Raw genomic sequence first — 18,598 nt, forward strand, 5'->3', positions numbered from 1 at the left:
TTCCAACCGAAAATATCGCTACACAGTCTTATAGCTAAAAGTCTATTATAATAGATACCATATCAGCACTGAATAATTTATAATCATAATCTGTTAATCAGTAATAAATAAAACGACAGCAAATGTTTTAAATATATCATTTATTATTCTCATACATGATTCAAATCAGTCATTGTGACAACACGGTGTGCCTTATATGTGAAAATAAATACGCTCTGTCATGATATGTTCCCGGCGCTGGTTCATTCCATCTGTCGTTGAATAATACACACAACACCGTACTTATACTGGTACAAGCTCGTTGGAGATTCTAAAAGACTTGTAATCTGATCGATTACACAAGCAAATAAATAAGTGGCCTGAAATAAGCGGCGTGATTACGAATGTTCTGTGTCCAGAGTGAACCATCAAACTGTGCAATGTTCAGTGCCTCCGAGCGCGCGCCGAGGCCGGGACCGCTGCGGTACTGTACTAACTGTACTTACTGTGCAACAACACTACTCACATTACATTACACTGTTGGTCTAAGCGCGGCCCGGCCTCGCCGTCCCGCTCGTTAATTGACGTCGTACTCAGCTACAGATATAAATGACACCACGTGAAGTGGGAACATACATGCTTCGAGTTGTCCAACACCTAGATCATGTCGCAATACATAATAAAGTAGCGGGCGTTTATAACAAAACTTTCATCTTTAAATAATATAACTCATAATTAATAGTTACTCTATTATAACGTAATATCTATGCCTAAGCAAAATAATCATCTAAATGTTATATAATGTATGTATAAAGAAAAATATTATTTGGTTAATCGCTGTGAACACCACCACCGGTCAGTGGCAGCAGACATCTAGCGATGCCCTCCGTATATAAAAATACTGAATATAATACACTGAACATAATATTATATATTTATGAACATGAACAACCAAAATTTAATTGCACTAATACTTTATGTAAACTCATATACGAACGCGGCAACTTGTAACACATAATAATAATATGTAGTCACGTTTAACAAACAACAATAAACATGAATCAAATCAATCATGTCGACGGAACGAGTGAAACTCAACAATGTCTCGAGTGTACTCACTGGCGCGAGTGACACCTCACTAAATCTTCAATCAAATGCTTCAATCAATAATCATAGAAAAACATACTGCTCTTATAACAAATAGCATATAAAAATATCATTATGTCGATGCAAACCGACTCTAGTACGCGTTTCATGGTCAAATGATATCGTTGATGAAACAGGCACTAGCGCGGAGTTATCGGTGACTAGACATAAGAATACATAAACGATGTCTGCTGCTAAGCTAATACAAAAAATAATACTTAGAAAAGAAAAATATATAGTAAAGCTAACAATCGGTAAGTCCATCGTTTAAGTACATGAAGAACGCTCTACGATAAAAGCTAGTCAATATATTATTATTATCTATAAACAATAAATGCAAGGCGATGGTCCTGCGGCGCGGGCGCGCGCGACTCTCAGTCGCCCGCGACCGAACCGCCCTTTGAGCTATGCAAATCAATTACGCTACGAGAGTTAATATTGCAAATTAATTTCACTACACGAGGAGATCCTCGCTAGATTACCTACTAAGTATACTTGAAGGTTAATGTATCTAGCACTATACCTAAACCAGTAAAAATACCTACGAGGGGCGAGTGCCCCGCTACATGGAACGGTCCAACTAGCCTAAGGTCAGCGAGACGCTAGGAAAGGTCAACGACTATGTCACCGAGCGGTCGAACTCGACCTTACCACGGGAAGCTGCCAATATCACATCCGATAACGTAAACAATTAAATCGTAACACTTAATAAAATCTTTTTTTCTTTTTGTAAATTTTGTCTTATCAATAGATTCGCTGGTCGACGCCCGTGAGCAAAGTTTTGAGCAACAGAGACGAGAGCCGAGAGTTATTCGTTAAACGTATTTTGTACACAAATGAAACGGAGACAGAGGGGCTATGTTCGGTAGAGCGCGACATCGTTGACAAGTTCAGTGGGCGCGACCAGCTCATGGACAAGAATGGACGCGAGTGGCGACGCCACAGGACGGCAGAGTAACACAACTCGCCGGGCCGGCGGCTGCCACGGCGGCCGGCCCGGCTCTATCTAACGTCACTAACGAAACATACTGAAACACTACGAGTACAACTAGAACAAGATGGACGAAAGTATTCGGCGGAGGGCCACAACAACACAACGAACGTATCCACTACAGAACAGATTACATAGTCTTTTGCGCACACAATGGATGGACGTCGACGAATATTCTTTTTAGAAATTTTTAACTGGACGTACTAAACTTCGTATCGAGTAGAGGATTCTATAATTATAATAAGACTCGAACAATAAATATATCATAAAAAATAACGTCGCACTGTTTCATCGTAACCCCGGTCGATCCCCCACACTCACGACACTCACGCAGGTACAGCTCATCCGAGATATCGTAACAACGGCGATAAATTCATTTGCGTAATAAAATACACCGATCCTATTACAAAAATACTCGATAAACATCAATTTACGACGTGCAATAGACAGATAGATATATGAGGAAATTCGATATCAAAATAGTAGGTGTGAAGTACGCGACGAGACGAGCGTCGGGGAGGGTGACGACGACGCGGCCCCGCACCGGGCCTCACGTAAAAATCAGTCAACTTTAATATTACAACGCGACCGGCCGACTGCGGGGCCCCGGCGCGAGAGGGGCTTCGTTTAATTTAATTAAGTCTAAGCGCGGGCCCCGCGACCGCGGGCCCGCGGGGGGCGGAGCCGCCGCACAGTTTGACGGTTCACTCGCGAGGCGAAGGCGGCGCCGCCCCCCGCCGGCCCTCCGGCGCCGGAGCCCCGGCCCGCACCCGTACCGATAATTAGATTAAAATTTTATAAAACGTACAAATAACCGAGTCCCGGGGAGCCCGCAGGCGGGCCCCCGCCGACACTATCACTATAAATTCGTGGCGCTGGCGGCGGGCGCGGGGCGGTCAGCGGGCGGCGGTCAGCGGGCGGCGGGCGCCAGCAGGGCCCGCAGCGCCGCGGCCGCCGCCTTGAGCGCCAGCACCAGGCGCTAGAAGTCGCGGCCGCGCGCCCGCGTCGTGCCGCCCGCCTTGGGCACGCGCCGGGTGCGCATCTCGCGGTCCACCTGCCGGGGAATAGTCTTTAGTGACGATCGAACAGAACGAGCCACAGAATAAATGTCAGAGAACGAGCGTACCTCTAGTTCCTCTAGGCGCTGTGTGAGGGTAAGTTTCTGCTGCACGGCGAGGCGCAGCAGCTGGTTGAGGGTCTTCTTCTCCTCCTCGGCGCCGGCCAGCGCCTGCGTCAGCTCATCCACTTGCGTCACGTACTCCTCGCAGCGAGCCGCGAACATAGCGCGGAGACCTGCACCACAAATGTGTAAATTACAATTTTACTCTTGACTTGACATTTCCAACCGATTCATTTCGACTGAATGGCTGACTTACATTGTGTAAGTCAGCCATAAGTCGCTCACAAAACCTGTCACATTATTACTTAACGATTATGAAATACTTTTAAAACACGACATTACTTTAAAAGCTTACCTGAATATAAACTAAACACTAATAAGTTCATCGAACTATTAAAACAAATATCTTACTTGAGAAGGTAGCAGCGTCTTCCTTGAGCAGGCGCAGCTCGTTCCTGAGCTTGAGCATGGTCTCGGTGACGATGGTCTTCTCGGTCTCGTACTTGGACTTGAGGTTGGCGAGCGCCACCTCGGCCGTGTTCTTGTTGGACTTGAGCACGGTGCGCAGCGTCGCGATCTGCTCCCGCTTCGTCGACAACAAAGACTTCAGCTTGATCACTTGCTCTTGAAGCTCGGCCATCTCCGCGCCGCGTTCCTCTGTCTCCATAACTAGAATAACATTACATTATTAGTATTTCTCACTTTAAGTATGTATTTTTCGCGATATTTCTCATATTACTTCTACAAATCTTATTGACACGTCGTTCTGATATGGGTTCAGTATTTTCGGAGAATATCTTTGACAGAATAAAGTCTACTTTACCTATTTATACATAAGGTTAGCAATATCTATTGTAAGAAACAGCTACCTACAATAATGTTGGAATACTATTCTACAATAATTATAATTTTATAGCTGACTTTAATCGCTAACCAACCATTAACATAAATTACTACTACTTAACTTTAGACTAACGTTTTTATCAAAAGCTCAACATTACAAATACTAAACTTAGTTTAGACCTATCGTATACTAAAGCAAAATGGAAAAAACCTTATTTCCTTTCTTCATAAAATTTGTCAATCATATAATATACTGTAGCATCATACTTCTCAAAGAAGTCCTTATATTAGCCACGATATTCTCACTATTATTGCCGGATACATTAGTACAGTACACGCTTCTAGCATTCAATACAGATTTCTTCCACAACATATGAACATTTGCACTTCTATTATTTGGTAAAACTGTATTTGTGGTACTTGGGAATGGGATTTTTGGACTCGGGAAAGGTACATAAGAATTCTTATAGTTACTGCTTCTATTCAAAGTCTTATACAGTTCTTTTCCCTCTGTTTTATATTTAGATATGTTTTCAAAGTAGTGAGTGATTTCTTTGACAGTTTTCTTAGAGCATATAGTTTGTGCTTCATTAGTATCTATGTCTAATGATTGTAGGTGCGTGACAAGGTTGTGTAACTTTCGCTTTGTATAGGCGATTTTAAGCTTACAGTTTGTTAGCTCTTTTTGTTTCTTTATAGGATTCAGGGCTTTAGGTTTGGAGTCGATTAGGATGCCTGGAGGTGGAATATAGGTAAGGTAAGTGATCTATGAAAACCATTGCATTATATTCATGATTAGTGGAAGATGAATTCGTTCATATTAAGAGTTATATATAATTGACGTATAAGTTACTAACTGGAATTAACGGCGTTAGAAATAAGAGTATTAAAAATTACAAAATGCTAATTTCAGTCCCGGTATTATATCCTTGGATACGGACGGCTGATATAGTCATTTGAATACTAAACTTTGATTTGTAACAAAAAGTCGCCGAACAACTGTTAGGATAGGAAGGAAATGTTGAAGGTGAACTTGACAGTAGTAAGCTAGGTGGTACATACCAGGTTGGTGCCTGTTCCGGGAGTCGAGCGCGGTGTCGAGCGCGGCGCGCAGGTGTGTGAGCTGGTCCAGCAGCGTGTCGGCCGAGCGCGCCACGCCGCCCGCGGCCCGCAGGCCCTCCAGCTCGCCCGCCGCCAGCGCCAGCGCCTCCGCCTCTGCCGACCGACCCTCTGCGCCTGACGCTGGAACACACACGAATAATTATACATTCATATTATATTATCAACATATTTTTTAGATGCTTAAATCATTGAGTGTTAAGCGTGGAATGGTGTAACGTTGTTTGTATCCAAACAGGAAATGCAATGCAGGTGTCCGTATCAAGTGGCGTACCGGAAGGGAGGCCTAAACTCATCAGTAAGGTGGAAACTTGAATAGATATGAACAATTTGTAATACATACCGTCGTTGTGTCCGGCATGTTCGAGCAGCAGTCTCTCTGGCTGCGTGCCGTTGACGGCACACACGTGGTGGTAGATCTGTGCCAGCGTGTCCGCCGCCGACAGCAGGGCCGGCGCCGCCGTGGATAGCGCGCGGCCCGCTCCTGAAATAACACGTTACAAAATATTAGTAAATAATGAAAAGAATACAGATGCAAATAAACGTTTCTAAAATGTTTAGTATAGACTTACAAAAACAATGATCATAATACATCAAAATGTATTTCTCCTAATGAAATTTAAATGCAAAAAAAAGTAAATTATGTTGTCTAAAGGATAACCACAGTTAAGTATATTTTAACAATATTGTATTCGACAAATTCAATGCATTTTCTTGGAAACAAACGTGTTTAGAGTATTATTCTTATCAGTAGGTTACCTCCAGCCAGTGTCCTGAGCAGGTCGGCGTCGGCCTGCAGCGCGGCGGCGCGCACCTCGGCCTCGGCCACCCTGTCGGCGAGCTGCGCCAGCGCGGCCCGCTGCAGCGCGGCCGGGCCTGCTCCGTCCGTGTTGGCGGCGGCGCCCGCCTGCAGCTCCTGCAGCAGCGCGCCCAGCCCCGACAGCTCGCCGCCCGACACGCGCCACCACGTCAGCCACTTGGCCGCGCGCGCTGATACTCCACCCGCCTCCACCTTCTCTTCCTCCTGCAATGGACCAATATTTGATTTAAACACTTTTTCATTACTACTAACTAGATCGACGTTTGACTCGAAAAACTATGATGTTCATTAAACGCATTAGTCTATTTCAAAAGATTTACATCGACGACTTGACGCCCTGTGAAATAAAATTGTCGATATCGAATCGTCGACATATTGTATCAGTGGATTTTGTTATACGTTTAATTTCAATTGTAGTCCTTAAATACTAATTACGTAAACATCAACACAAAGTCGTATTCATTAAAGTCTCTTTTCTTCAAAAATCCGTCCCAATTTTTTATATTAACTCAAAACAATCATGCGAAGTCGCTCAGATCTACTAACTGTATTTAAAACGAGTGTATACTAACGAGTGGTGCGCAGTCGGCGTGTAGCGCATGTAGCGCGGTGACGCGGGAGGCGGCCCGCGTGAGGCCGGCGCGCAGCAGCGCGGCCGCCGCGCTCTCGTTCTCCGCTGTCGCCTGCGCATTGCGCATCGACGCTTGTAGCTGACTCTGCAAAATAAATAAAACACATTAATGAAATACCTATATGAAATAAAAATTTGACAAAAAAAGCTATACAATATGATAGTCACTCAACATTTTTATTTTTGTATTTTGACATCAAATTCCTGCATTGCCAAGAAAAGTTCTTTACCCGATTATTAAACGTAACTAGATAACTTCAAACTTGATTAAATCTTATTAGATTTACAGTTACTTTCCATAACCAAAATAAACCAATTTTGCCCGCTTCGTAAAAAATGTGTCAAGATTCAACAATCTCAATTTGACATTGTTTGAACAGATGAGTCAATTTGTCGGCAAGATTTTGACTCACATCCTTACCTCATAACATTTTAACAGACATATTACCTACCCTACTTAAGTCTCGTTTATCTAATTAGTATACATTACCGAATATCCACTCCACTTATTTATCCTTCTAGAGGTCAATCTCATCTTAGAAGGTCATACAAAATTAGGAAGTATAACATGCAAATTTTATTCTAATGACAATAATGCAAGATATTTTTTTTTCTATTTTTTTTGTGAAATAATATGAAGGATTTTTACGTCTCCCACAAGCAATACAAACACAAGGACGCATTACTTTTTTTCAGCATTCCGTAGAATGCAAAGACAGCGATTTGGTTGTCAATCCTTATCAGACGTATTAAATTGGTTTTTTCAATAATATATTTTCTTTATATTAAAGTTAGACCCATAGTTGTATGCTCAAATGGATTATAAATTAAATAGATTATAATAAAAAGTTTCCAACTCACGTTTTCATTGTGCGCTTGTTCCAATTGTTTCTCTAGTCTAGTGATCTCGTGGAGGTGTACTTCGGAGAACAGGTCGGCGTGGTGGTCTCCCATCGCCGTCGCCAGCTCGGCTGATGACGAACCGCCCGGCTCACCTTCATCCTCTGTACCGTCTTCTGGCATACCTGCGAAGAACAAATCATTACGTAAAATTTTGTACAAGTGATATTTTTATATGAGTAAGACATTCACACGTTTACTTCATTATTTTATTTAGTGGATAGAATTGGGTTAAAGAATAGGTTATTGAATGGTAAGGTCCAGTTTCACAGTAGATGTTTGAGTGTCACATAACCGAACTGCTAAATAAAATGACAGAAAATATATGAAAACAACTGATTTGAACGATGGAATTTTGACCATCTGTTAGGCTATCTGATAGTTATTTAAAAGTGGCGACCGGGCTTTTAGGGGTAAGTGTGTTAATAATATCAGATTTGATAAGGGTCCACCCCTTATCAAACCTGATATTATTATCAAAAACTTTAATTTTTTTAGAAATGAAGCAAAAATGGAAAATCGATGATGTAAATGTAAATTATTTGCCTACCTTTAGATGCATTGATTTTTATTGATGGAGGCATTGTAACTACCGATGTCGGGACACAGACACTTCACAATTCTATACTTCTATACTAAAAACTGTTTCTAACGAGTATAAGTAAGTATTCAAAATGAAACTGAACACACAACTGCAGCACGTATGACCAACACCTCGTAATGTTATGAAAATGACTAAAGTCAAACACTTGTATCCTTTTGCGTGGATTAGAATATAATACAGATTCGTCAGAATTCATTGCATTCTTTTATTTAGAACAATGAATCGTTGTTCTTGATTTTGGAAGAAAGGTGGTATTCAAAGTGCCTTCTATGTTTTTGTAAATTACAAAAATGTTGTCTTCACATTGTTATTCTATTTTAACATTATGAAATTAAGTAAAACGGAGCTGAATCGAATAGAATTTAAATGTAACATCGAGTGTAATATCAAATCGATCCTTTTACCATGAGTGTGTGTTTTCACCAGATAGATCTATAATAAAATGTAATAACAATATGGCCAAAGGATAGCAACATTACACTGAGTCTGTATGCTCCGAAAAGTAATTGCAGCTATCCCAGACCGAAAAAAAAAATGCTACGCATACTGACTGCCTCCGTGGCTAAGATCGCCACGCTGCTACCATTCCGCCGGGAGGCTTCGATTCCAACACGGAACAATTATTTGTGCGATCCACGAATTGTCGCATTGGGTCTGGTTGTACATCGTGTCCGTTGTTAATAATTCCTAGCGCAAAAGTTAGTTTTTTTAAAAAAGGACAAAGAAATACATTAATGTATGAAGCTCCTTACCTCGTATACTATAAGCCAAGTTAGTGATATTGTACGCGGCTTCTCTGCTAAGGTGTGCGTCGAGTTCCTTCTTGGCGGCGAACTTGGCCTCGCGCTCGGCCTGCAGGGCCTCCAGCGCCTCGGCCAGCTGTCGCTCGGCGATGCGCCGCAACGCCGCCGTCTCCTCGGCCGTGGCGCGCGCGTTCTCCGCCTCCTCGCGCAGTTGCCGCACTTCATGTTTTAGACCTTCGAATTCAACCTGAGGAGAAGTGATTTGGTTAATATTTGTAGTAATTTTGCTCAAAATTTAATTGTAAAATAATAACACCTACATTGCGACTAATCTAAAAAACTCATCCTAGAAAAAAAACTGAAAACAATTTCACTCATGTCACTTATTCCAATACATGCTGTAGGGTTAAAATATGGTTACGCTAAAATAACTGTTTAAATAATTACCAAAATGTTGAAACAATATATTTATACAATATTTCATATCTGTATAAAGATCCAAATATATTCCGCTACATACATCTTTAAAACAATCATCTTACACAGCAACATGCACAGAAACGCATTCATAACACTTGCGAAACTCAATCCTTTGTAGTCAAACAGTTTGGAAAATTCAATAGCCGATAGTTTGCAGACGGGCTCGCATGCACATAACATATGGAGCGATCAATTAGCTCGCAGTGGGCACGGCTCCAAACTTTCACGTAAAATATCAACATCACCCCGTATAACGATAGGTACTGGGTATAAAACACACTTGCGATGTCAATATTGCTGGATAACTTCGCACTCATATATTTACGTCGTTTACACTATGATGTCAACGAACCAAACCGTCTGCCAATATCGAGTTTTAAAGAAAGAAAAGAAAAAAATTTTAATGTTGTGACATTTTCGTAAAATTTTTGCTGTCGTAAAACGAATGAATAAAATCTCTATTACAAAAGATTCTTTGATAACTCATCCAGAAAATTAGATTGACCGTGGTGTCTGGCTAGTTAGAGAATCTGGCACGCATCGACTATTATGAAATCTATGGTAAAAAAAAGCTGGCATATAAAAAAAGAATAATCTTAACTAAGAACAGGGCGTTTCATACTGGCCATTTTAACTGTCGCATTAACGTAATACGAATATTATAAGCAAGACTTTATGAAAGAAGACACGTGAAGCAAAATTGTAAAATGAAGGAATGACCCTGTTTAATCCAAAGTTATTACATGCATACATCAAATCACCCCTTCTTCCCGTAGGGATAGGCAGAGATCAGAAAACGCCACTTGGTACTTCCAAAATTCTTTTGCTTCATTCACATCCACACATCTTCTCACACAGGACCGAATGTATAAAATATATTAGTAATTATAAATCTTACCTGTGAGGATCTTAGCGCGGAGACTTGTTTCTGTAGGGAGATGTTCTCGTCCTCGAGGTCTCCGATGTCCACCAGTAGTCTCTGCTCCCTTTGCCTGGCTTCCCTGAGCTCGGCCCGCAACGCCGCGCGCTCAGACTCGCGGGTCGCTTTGTCGGCACCGAGCTCTGAGCTCTCGGCCAAGAGTCGATCCCTCTCGCTCACTACACGGTCTAGCTCGTGACGTAACTAGAAAAAAAAATTAAAAACTACTTGAGAAATCTATATGTATTGATGTTCTATATGTAAAGGAAACATATTTGTGTCGCTTTCATAGCGAAACTGCTAAATCGATAAAGATACAATTTGGGAGTATGGAAAGACAGGGTATTTTTCCAGGAAATTTTCTCTCGCAAGGAAACTGGAGTAAATATCTATTATTTAAATAGTAAGATTAATCGTACCTATCTGTCAATTTGGTGTGGCCTTTTTGAATTCCATGAATAATTCTTCTTTGAAGCGATATTAGTTTCATAAACAAGACATACAATATACATAATACAATGTAAAGGGTAAAAGCGTGTTATTTACTTAGTTAACTGAAAACCATTTGCGAACGTTACGAGTACTAGTTATAAATACACGCGGCCAGGTGTGTATCAACAAAACACGATGTCAACATTATATATAGGTTTTTTATAGCTTACGACGGATTAATTCAGAATGAATACGATATTATCTAATATTAAGACACTACAATATATAAATCAATGTAATACTACTGTTGTTTTTTGTATTTCTCACTTGGTCTCACTATATTACACGAAACATCCTGACTTATCTGATGATCTGTGAGTTTAAACGTTACGTTTTCACGACTGAACTATTTTTATTATAAAAAAATGCAGTAATCATTTTCATCTTGAATAAATAAATTTTAGCCATTAATATCCCAATGCTGGGCAAGGGTCTCTTCCTGGATTAAGGGAGGGGTTAGGTCTTGAGTACTTCCTACTCCTTATAATTAATCTAAATCCATTATTTAGTAAAGACATTAGACAAGCAGCTAATGGTAAGTAAGAGAGCTAAATTCCTATTAATTCTTAAATAGTGTAAGAGTAACTCAAAACTTAGTGGTTTATTAAATTAGGCTACCTTGAATATCTAGCACGGTCATACATTAAAGTAATTAGCACTAAATCTAAGTGGCATCGGAACATTGTCCAATTACTAGCCGCCGCCGCACCCATCACGTGTCGAATTATACAGTTCTACACGGAACTGGGAATTATTCGGTTTTATAACTTGGAATATTCTATGAACTTAACTAAGGGTAGACTTTTACTATTTAGAAAAGGGTACGCAATTAATCTGAGAGTTGAGACCATTTTACTAAAATAAATCTGCCTTAGTTTCTCTAATTTATGATTCACGTGTTCAAAATATATTCCTATATTAAAGTAGTTAGTTTCGTTCTTCCTGATTTTGTGTGATAAGTAAAAAACACACAATGCTGAAATACGCTAGGAGAAAAACATTGGGAAATCGAATATAGGTTAAAATATAGAAAATGAATGAGGCATGACGAAAAAAATATATTCGAGGAAAATAACGGAGCCTTTCAAATTGTGCAATAGGAAATCAAAATAACTTTCTTTCGCAATATTTCCTCAAACTTGAAGAGTGATCTATTAATAATGTTTTGTTGAAAGTCGAAGTCCCTCAAGTTTCGAATTCGAAACAACCCTTTTTATGTCTTCATCGAGTCTAATTATAGCTTTTGGATCAGAGAGCGTGACTCTTACAAAAATAAAATACATTTTTAGAATTGTTTCAGCAAGTTGACGTACCCTCGTTTTAAAAAGCGCTCGTAAAATGTATTTTTCTATAAAACCAGACAAGTTTTTTCCAACCACTCCCTAAAGTCTAGTCTAATCGCTTAATTTATACGGTGATCAGCATTTGCCAGTCGTCGCGACAACGACATCTTTTCCCCTGGCAATAGCACTTGACTGAGCATCGAATTGCTTAGTAATGTCCCAATAGCCCGTCTCGCAAATTCACTTGTCAATGCTCGATACTCCGCCAATATTCCCTAGGCAGTTCCCGCCTATATTTCCAATAGATTTTCCCGAATACTGTCGGTTTTCATACAATCAAATTTCACGGAATAAAGGCATAATTCAATTCATATTGACCTGGATACAGAAATACGTTCGAATAAGTACAATGATTAGGTCTCGCCTATTTAGCGAGTAAGTGAAACGTCGGGGAGTGGCCCGCGCTCGTAAATTGCAAGGCGAGCCTTCGTTCGGGGCAGTAAGTTAACAAAACGTGCCTAGGTAACTTCCCTTAATAAACTTTACGTATTGAATCAATATAGACTACCGTTTGAGGGTTGGGTTTCAGCGTCGTTTAGTTTATAATTTGCCCTGTCTACGGGGTCAAACGATTTAATAGGTCTTTGTAATATAACATAATTATATGGAGAAAAATTCGCGTGTTGGCATTTAGTTTCAGCGAAAACCATGTTTTTCTAGAAATCGTTTTCAAGAAATGTTTTATCACGCTATATAATAATTATACTAATTTATATTTCTGTCAACCCACTTGAGGTCGTAGGCCTATCGTTCTTTTCTTGTTTTATGCAAATTTTAGATTAGATAGATTCTTGTTAAGTCATGGTTCTTTTTTGTCACGGGGGTCCTACAGTATGGTTAAGATTTCCGAATATCATGAAGTCGTCCCTCGCGTTGCAGCTTGCAGCTTAGTTTGCTCGGCCAGACTACGTAATTCCTTTCTTTTACTTGCCTGAGATATGTTCACGTTTTGCTTGAATTTTCGTTTCCGACATTTAATCATGAAGATGGATTATCGCATTCTATGAGACATGCAACACGTGTGTCTGAATAAGTAATGATGCATGCTGCTAACAATATCAGTGACTCACTCGGACCGTCTCGGGGACTTCTGTCAGGTCCTAGTTAACTCTCTGATATATTTGGACTCGGTTCCAGCACTTTTGAATAAGTATCGGTTAGCTTACTAGGCGGAATTTTAACAGACTTTTCATACATTTATCTATCGAATATGTAATTTGACACTTTTCTTAAAGCCATTAACAATTTAATACGAGATAAGGGTCATATTATTACTCAAATGGAAAAAAAATATTTATTTTGTCTGGCTAAAATGAAAGGGACCTACGGCTGCAGCGAAATATGATTTTAACTGTATTGTGCATACTTCATTATACGATTAGCCATTACTCAGTTCAGTCAAGTGCGATCTCTGAATACAATTAGTGCAGTGTCGATACAACATGCGTCGGTATCAATGAGTCAGGTATTGTACACAAATCCGCCTTGGACGGTGGTGATAACAGCACCGACCTGGCCTTGCATCACTCACGCGTATAGTCATCGACACTGTATGCTATGTACTTGTACGTGATCGATTCATTTACAAAATTAACACTGGAAATTAATTACTCTTCGTTTTCTTTGTAACTAATTAGTTTTATATTACAGTGTCCTACGTTGTGTAGTCAAAAGTGACATTTAAAACCAAATTGTATTTTAGGTGTGGCGTCCAAAGTTGGAAACGAGGTCGTTAAGTTCAAATTACGCCCGTACTTTGTTCAGTACTTCGTTATTCCATGAATACGAATGACATAATAAAGTTAATAATGTCTTTTGAAAACATAGTTGTCCAAATAACTCCCCATCGGGTAATATTTCAAAGCATAAAAGACCGTATTGAATGAATTCATAAATTATGTATTAGCGAATCGTAAAGTTCGTCGTGCGACAACTTTATACCAATAAACCTATAAATGGAGATAAAATCTAGCCGTATTTATTCCCCTGGCGGGCTGCCAGTAACTGAACAAGTGTCAACAGTATTCCATTATTAGTGTAAACACTTTCTGACATGAAACACGAGTAATGTCCAACAACTCCCTCTTAGCGAGACGCTACATAAGCGCTATATAAACATAGAATAATAACACAGTACCTCTCCTTCGTCATTCATTTTGTAGTGTCGCCGGTAGCCCGCATGCACTAAACTATAACATATTTACACACATACACTTGGCACACGCACTAAATATCCCGCATAATTCCACAGACACTAATGCACAGAACGCGCGTGCATTGCTAAAAATCTACACACCATTGAGTAATGCGTGAATACGCGAATCAAGGCCGGGCAAATAAAAATGTATTTCTGGACCAGTGTTATGGATTCCCGACGACGGCTGCGCTTACGCCACTCCGAGCATTACATCACGGACGACAGAGGTCTGAGCGACACGCGGGAATATCACGCTGGTTTACTTTAAATCAATCACGGATAGCGGATTACCCGCACTTACTCCAACAAAATTATAGTTTTAGAAACTGAAGAAATATTTAAAGAGATGTAGTGTGGAGTGTGTGGAGTGTGTTGAGTAGAGGCGTCTCGCGCGCACTGCTCCGAGGGTCCGCGGATGATTCACGCCAATTGCTCCCATTTCATTAAACTGAGCGTAGGCATTTGTGTCAGATGTGTATTGGTAAAATTGTTTAATAAGATAATGCGACGCCGGTATTATTACGAATTATACAAGTAATGTGTGGCTCTGCGACAGTTTAAAAACTACCAGACTAAGTGATGGTGTATTAAAATCCGAAAAAATACCAACCCATAAAGTTAGTTATAAGATAGAAATAAGTTTATTCGCGTAAAATGCTAAAATTTGCATGCATGATAGAATTGAAATAAGTGAAATTCATATTATAGAATAACAACAAAATAATTAATAATATGTATCCAGTATCCCTTACGATAGTAATAAACTGTGTTGTTCTAATCTTCCGCATGCTTTAAATTCCTCGACAATATTTCGTTCAAAACCAAGTATTAATATTAGTGCTGTAATCTCAGGTTGTTAATCGTTTCCTCTTATCAGTCGTAGCGAATGATTCACGTACTTGCAATTACACAACCATGACGTACGAGAAATAAACCTATTCTTCTTGAGGTTTACGATTTTTTTTATTACTTGACAATTATAAACAAAGTTTTTTGTTGAAAACTCACACGAGTAAAATGTACTTTGATGTGTTTCTTCCTTATTATTGTACTTTATTATTAAAGATGACTTGATGAACTGCTTAGAACTTGCTAATACGATTTCTATCTAGATCTTCGTTTTTAGCTTTCTAATCCATACATAATTAAATAAGTCTCCAAGAGCAATACAAATGAATAAATCTTGTAAAATTCTTGTTTAGAGATGTCAGAGTTGGGAATACTAAAACATTCAACCACAGCAATACAGTTATTAAATATTGAAATTCGTATTTAGAAGTGGAACAAAATAATTATGCTATGATCATACTCTTGTTGTAAATCAGAAAGTTGGTGAGAAACGAAAAAACGACAGGATGGGATTGGATGCAGTTTAGTATACAGATAGTTTATAACCTGGATTACCACATAGGTAGAATACTTTTTACCCTGGGAAGTCTTTTCACACTGACAATCTCACAGGTAGAACTTAGTATTAGATAAATGTCAAAACGAGTGTGATAGTTATATGTCCGTGTTACCTGTTTGCTTTCACTCTCCAGTTCCAATATCTGTAGTGTGAGCGAGCTCTCCATAGCAGCCGACTCGTTGAGGAGAGCATTTTCCTGTTCTATTCCACTGCGCGTTGTTACCTTCTGAGTTGTGTCTAATTTCATAAGCGCCTGTTAACAAACAATAAAGAAGATTATTATAAAACAATACTAGATTTTGAAAATGTTAGATTTGGTAAAACCGCAATATGGTCGTTTTGATATAATTTCTCTAGAGTATACAAGTATATTTTTAATATCCTGAAGTAAATTATAAGTGATGAATTAGATTGGCAGAGCAACTGATGGCTGTATGTGCTCTCGGATTGGACGTATGGTGTTCAACCCTTCAAACTTCTATACTCCAGCCAATCTCTTGAAGATTTGACAAAAGAATGAACAAATATTTGGCTCCATCCTAGATATTATCCAGTATATAAAACCACTCAACTCATAATTTCTTGAAGGAAAAGAAAGTGTTATGGCTATGGGGCCATCCCTAGTTCAAGGAGATCATTGAATTTTTTAAATGGATCAAAATCTTTAATGACATAAAAATATCTGTTACAATTTTCATACATCCCGACATCTATGCTAGCTGAAGTTGTGTTAAAGAAGCCAGGATATTAGTGAAAAACCAATATTCATGTAATGGGTGTTCTTGTAGCTGTTCAAATACCATAAATAAAAAGTTAAAGCCTTATTTGAAATCAATTTTAATTCAATAATGTGCCCAGATGCATTTGCTAAATAACAAAATAATAATTCCAATAAGATTTTTTAAACCCATTACTGTCCCACTGCTGGGCAACAGTCTCGTCCTGAATAAGGGAGGGGTTAGTCTTGAGTCCACCACACTGGCAAAAAATAGGTTGGGGATTGTTCAATTTCATGGCCTCAAGAAATGTATCAAACAACTTTAGGCATGCACAGTTTCGTATATCAATAAGATTAACTTTATTAAATTACATGATATTGCTGTTCTATAAGGAAAAAGTAGTAAGAATTACTCAAGAGTAATTTATTTATAATTATATGCACTAAGTAATGAATAAATAATTAGATATGGTGAGTTTACCTTGTGCAATATGAAAGTTTGTGAAATTTTAATAGAAATCTACTTCATAAACTTCATTACTTTTTATCATAATTGAAATGTGTATGGTATGAGATTAGATTTTGTATGTACATGTACTTAAACATTCCTTTTTATGACTAAAACTACTTAACATTTCATAAGAGAGAAAACTTAAAAACAAAAAATTGTTTAATAAAGTTATTTATTGTTTAATTTTATGCCTGAATGTGTCAACCAATGACCTTGGACATTAACAAAAAATATGTAGCTAAATGTATGTGAAAAATGCGTATTGGAAAGTTTTTCACAAAGTAACTTTTACAATTTACAGAAAGTTAACAGAAACTACTTTTGAAAGTTTGTTACATAGATCATGAATAGTGCATAATAGCGTATCAAGTTCAAGTTCAATACTATTCAACTTATTGCACACTTCAAATAAACTAAACATTCTGAAAGGAAAGAAGAATAATAGAAAAACTGTAAAGTCTATGTAGGTTATACTAATAATTTCCACTTATGACTTTTGAAAGTAGTGCACAATATGAATTTTATAAAAACGGATTAAAGCGTCCGTTTCGGCACGTTTTAATGTACCCATTAATGCATGAAGAGTGAAATGAACAGAATGTAGGCCACTAACCTCTTGTGTGATTTCCAGCTCGTGCTTGGTGTTCTCGTAGAGGCTCTCGAGTTCGTCGCATCGTTGCTGCAGGGAACTCTTCTCCTCGAGCAGCACCAGGCCCAGCTGCGCCGACTGGATCTTCTCGCTGCTGGCCTGGTCGAGCTCGCGGCCAAGCCTCTCGATCTCCGCCTTCAGCTCCGCGATCGATAAATCGCTTTGAGCCGCGGCTGCCATCGTGTGACAGTTAGACGGCTAGTTATTTTATCTTCATAAACAAAGTAAATAATCTCAGAAAAACAACTATATAAAACGTGTAAAATCAATTGTTTCTACATTCTCTCAAAGGTAAAACGTCTTGACAGTTCATTTCAGTGTTGTCAACGTATTTGTTTGACTTGACCACTGATGTCACGTAAACTACCACAGAGAATAATTCGTTCATGAACCAATCATTAACACCTGGAATAATATTATTTATGTTTAGAAATGGGTAATCTATTCAAAATAATGCTGAAATGGATTGAACTATAGGTTGATTAGCTAAAAGTGTGTAAAGATTAGACGAATTAAACGCAAGAAAAGAATAAAGTCAAATAGACAATACCAGAACTTATCTTTTTTTTTGCGCTGGCAATAAAATTAACCTGGCGGATTCTGCGATACAGACAACACAAAAAACTAGACATGCATTCCTTCTAAAAAAACTGGTATAAAAAGTACCCAGCATATTTAAGCTACTTTATGTTCTATAAATAAAAGGACTACGAAGAATTCCACAAAAAGCTGGATTGAAAAACTGACATTCCTTACATGGAGCCATAAAAAACAAACTAAAGAATTAAGTCCTTGACAATAAAGCAATCTTCTTTGACCCTCACCGGTTCCTTCACCTGCGCTTGTTAGTTAAAGGCGACTTCTTTACAAAGTTTTGTTTGCCTTTGTGGTACCGTACTTCTAAACTTTCCGTGTGCCAGAATTTAGTGTGAGAGTCAAACTCACAGCTTAAGTTTTATTTCACGCATTATATTCATCTATTTTT

The 18,598-nt window shown here is 38.8% G+C and overlaps 1 protein-coding gene across 2 annotated transcripts; it reads right to left on the minus strand.

Annotated features, from left to right (window-relative positions):
* Positions 1 to 121: 121 nt before the first annotated feature.
* BicD (Microtubule-associated protein Bicaudal D) lies at positions 122 to 17,949 on the minus strand. Of its 2 annotated transcripts, XM_076124789.1 has the most exons (12): positions 17,578 to 17,949; positions 15,848 to 15,988; positions 10,275 to 10,499; positions 8,906 to 9,143; positions 7,511 to 7,674; positions 6,591 to 6,734; positions 5,958 to 6,222; positions 5,542 to 5,682; positions 5,142 to 5,321; positions 3,648 to 3,905; positions 3,243 to 3,409; positions 122 to 3,170 (listed from the first exon to the last, which is right to left on the minus strand). In XM_076124789.1, exons 1-12 carry the CDS (start codon positions 17,791 to 17,793, stop codon positions 3,096 to 3,098), a joined length of 2,214 nt encoding a protein of 737 aa, XP_075980904.1. In that variant the 5' UTR covers positions 17,794 to 17,949; the 3' UTR covers positions 122 to 3,095. The 2 variants fall into 2 exon arrangements, with proteins under 2 accessions (XP_075980904.1, XP_075980905.1); XM_076124790.1 differs by lacking the exons at positions 15,848 to 15,988; positions 17,578 to 17,949 and adding an exon at positions 14,268 to 14,720.
* Positions 17,950 to 18,598: the final 649 nt, after the last annotated feature.

This window comes from Anticarsia gemmatalis, chromosome 17 (genome assembly GCF_050436995.1).
Source record: "Anticarsia gemmatalis isolate Benzon Research Colony breed Stoneville strain chromosome 17, ilAntGemm2 primary, whole genome shotgun sequence".
In the NCBI taxonomy this organism is placed as follows: Eukaryota; Metazoa; Arthropoda; class Insecta; order Lepidoptera; family Erebidae; genus Anticarsia; species Anticarsia gemmatalis.

What these genes read in the sequence shown, in the direction of transcription:
- BicD (XM_076124789.1), bottom strand. Translation starts at nt 17,793, where the DNA reads ATGGCAGCCGCGGCTCAAAGCGATTTATCGATCGCGGAGCTGAAGGCG. An exon ending in AACAAGCGCACAATGAAAAC is followed by an intron (nt 6,735 to 7,510) that starts GTGAGTTGGAAA and finishes TTTATTTTGCAG; the next exon opens with AGTCAGCTACAAGCGTCGAT. An exon ending in ACATGCCGGACACAACGACG is followed by an intron (nt 5,322 to 5,541) that starts GTATGTATTACA and finishes TGTGTGTTCCAG; the next exon opens with CGTCAGGCGCAGAGGGTCGG.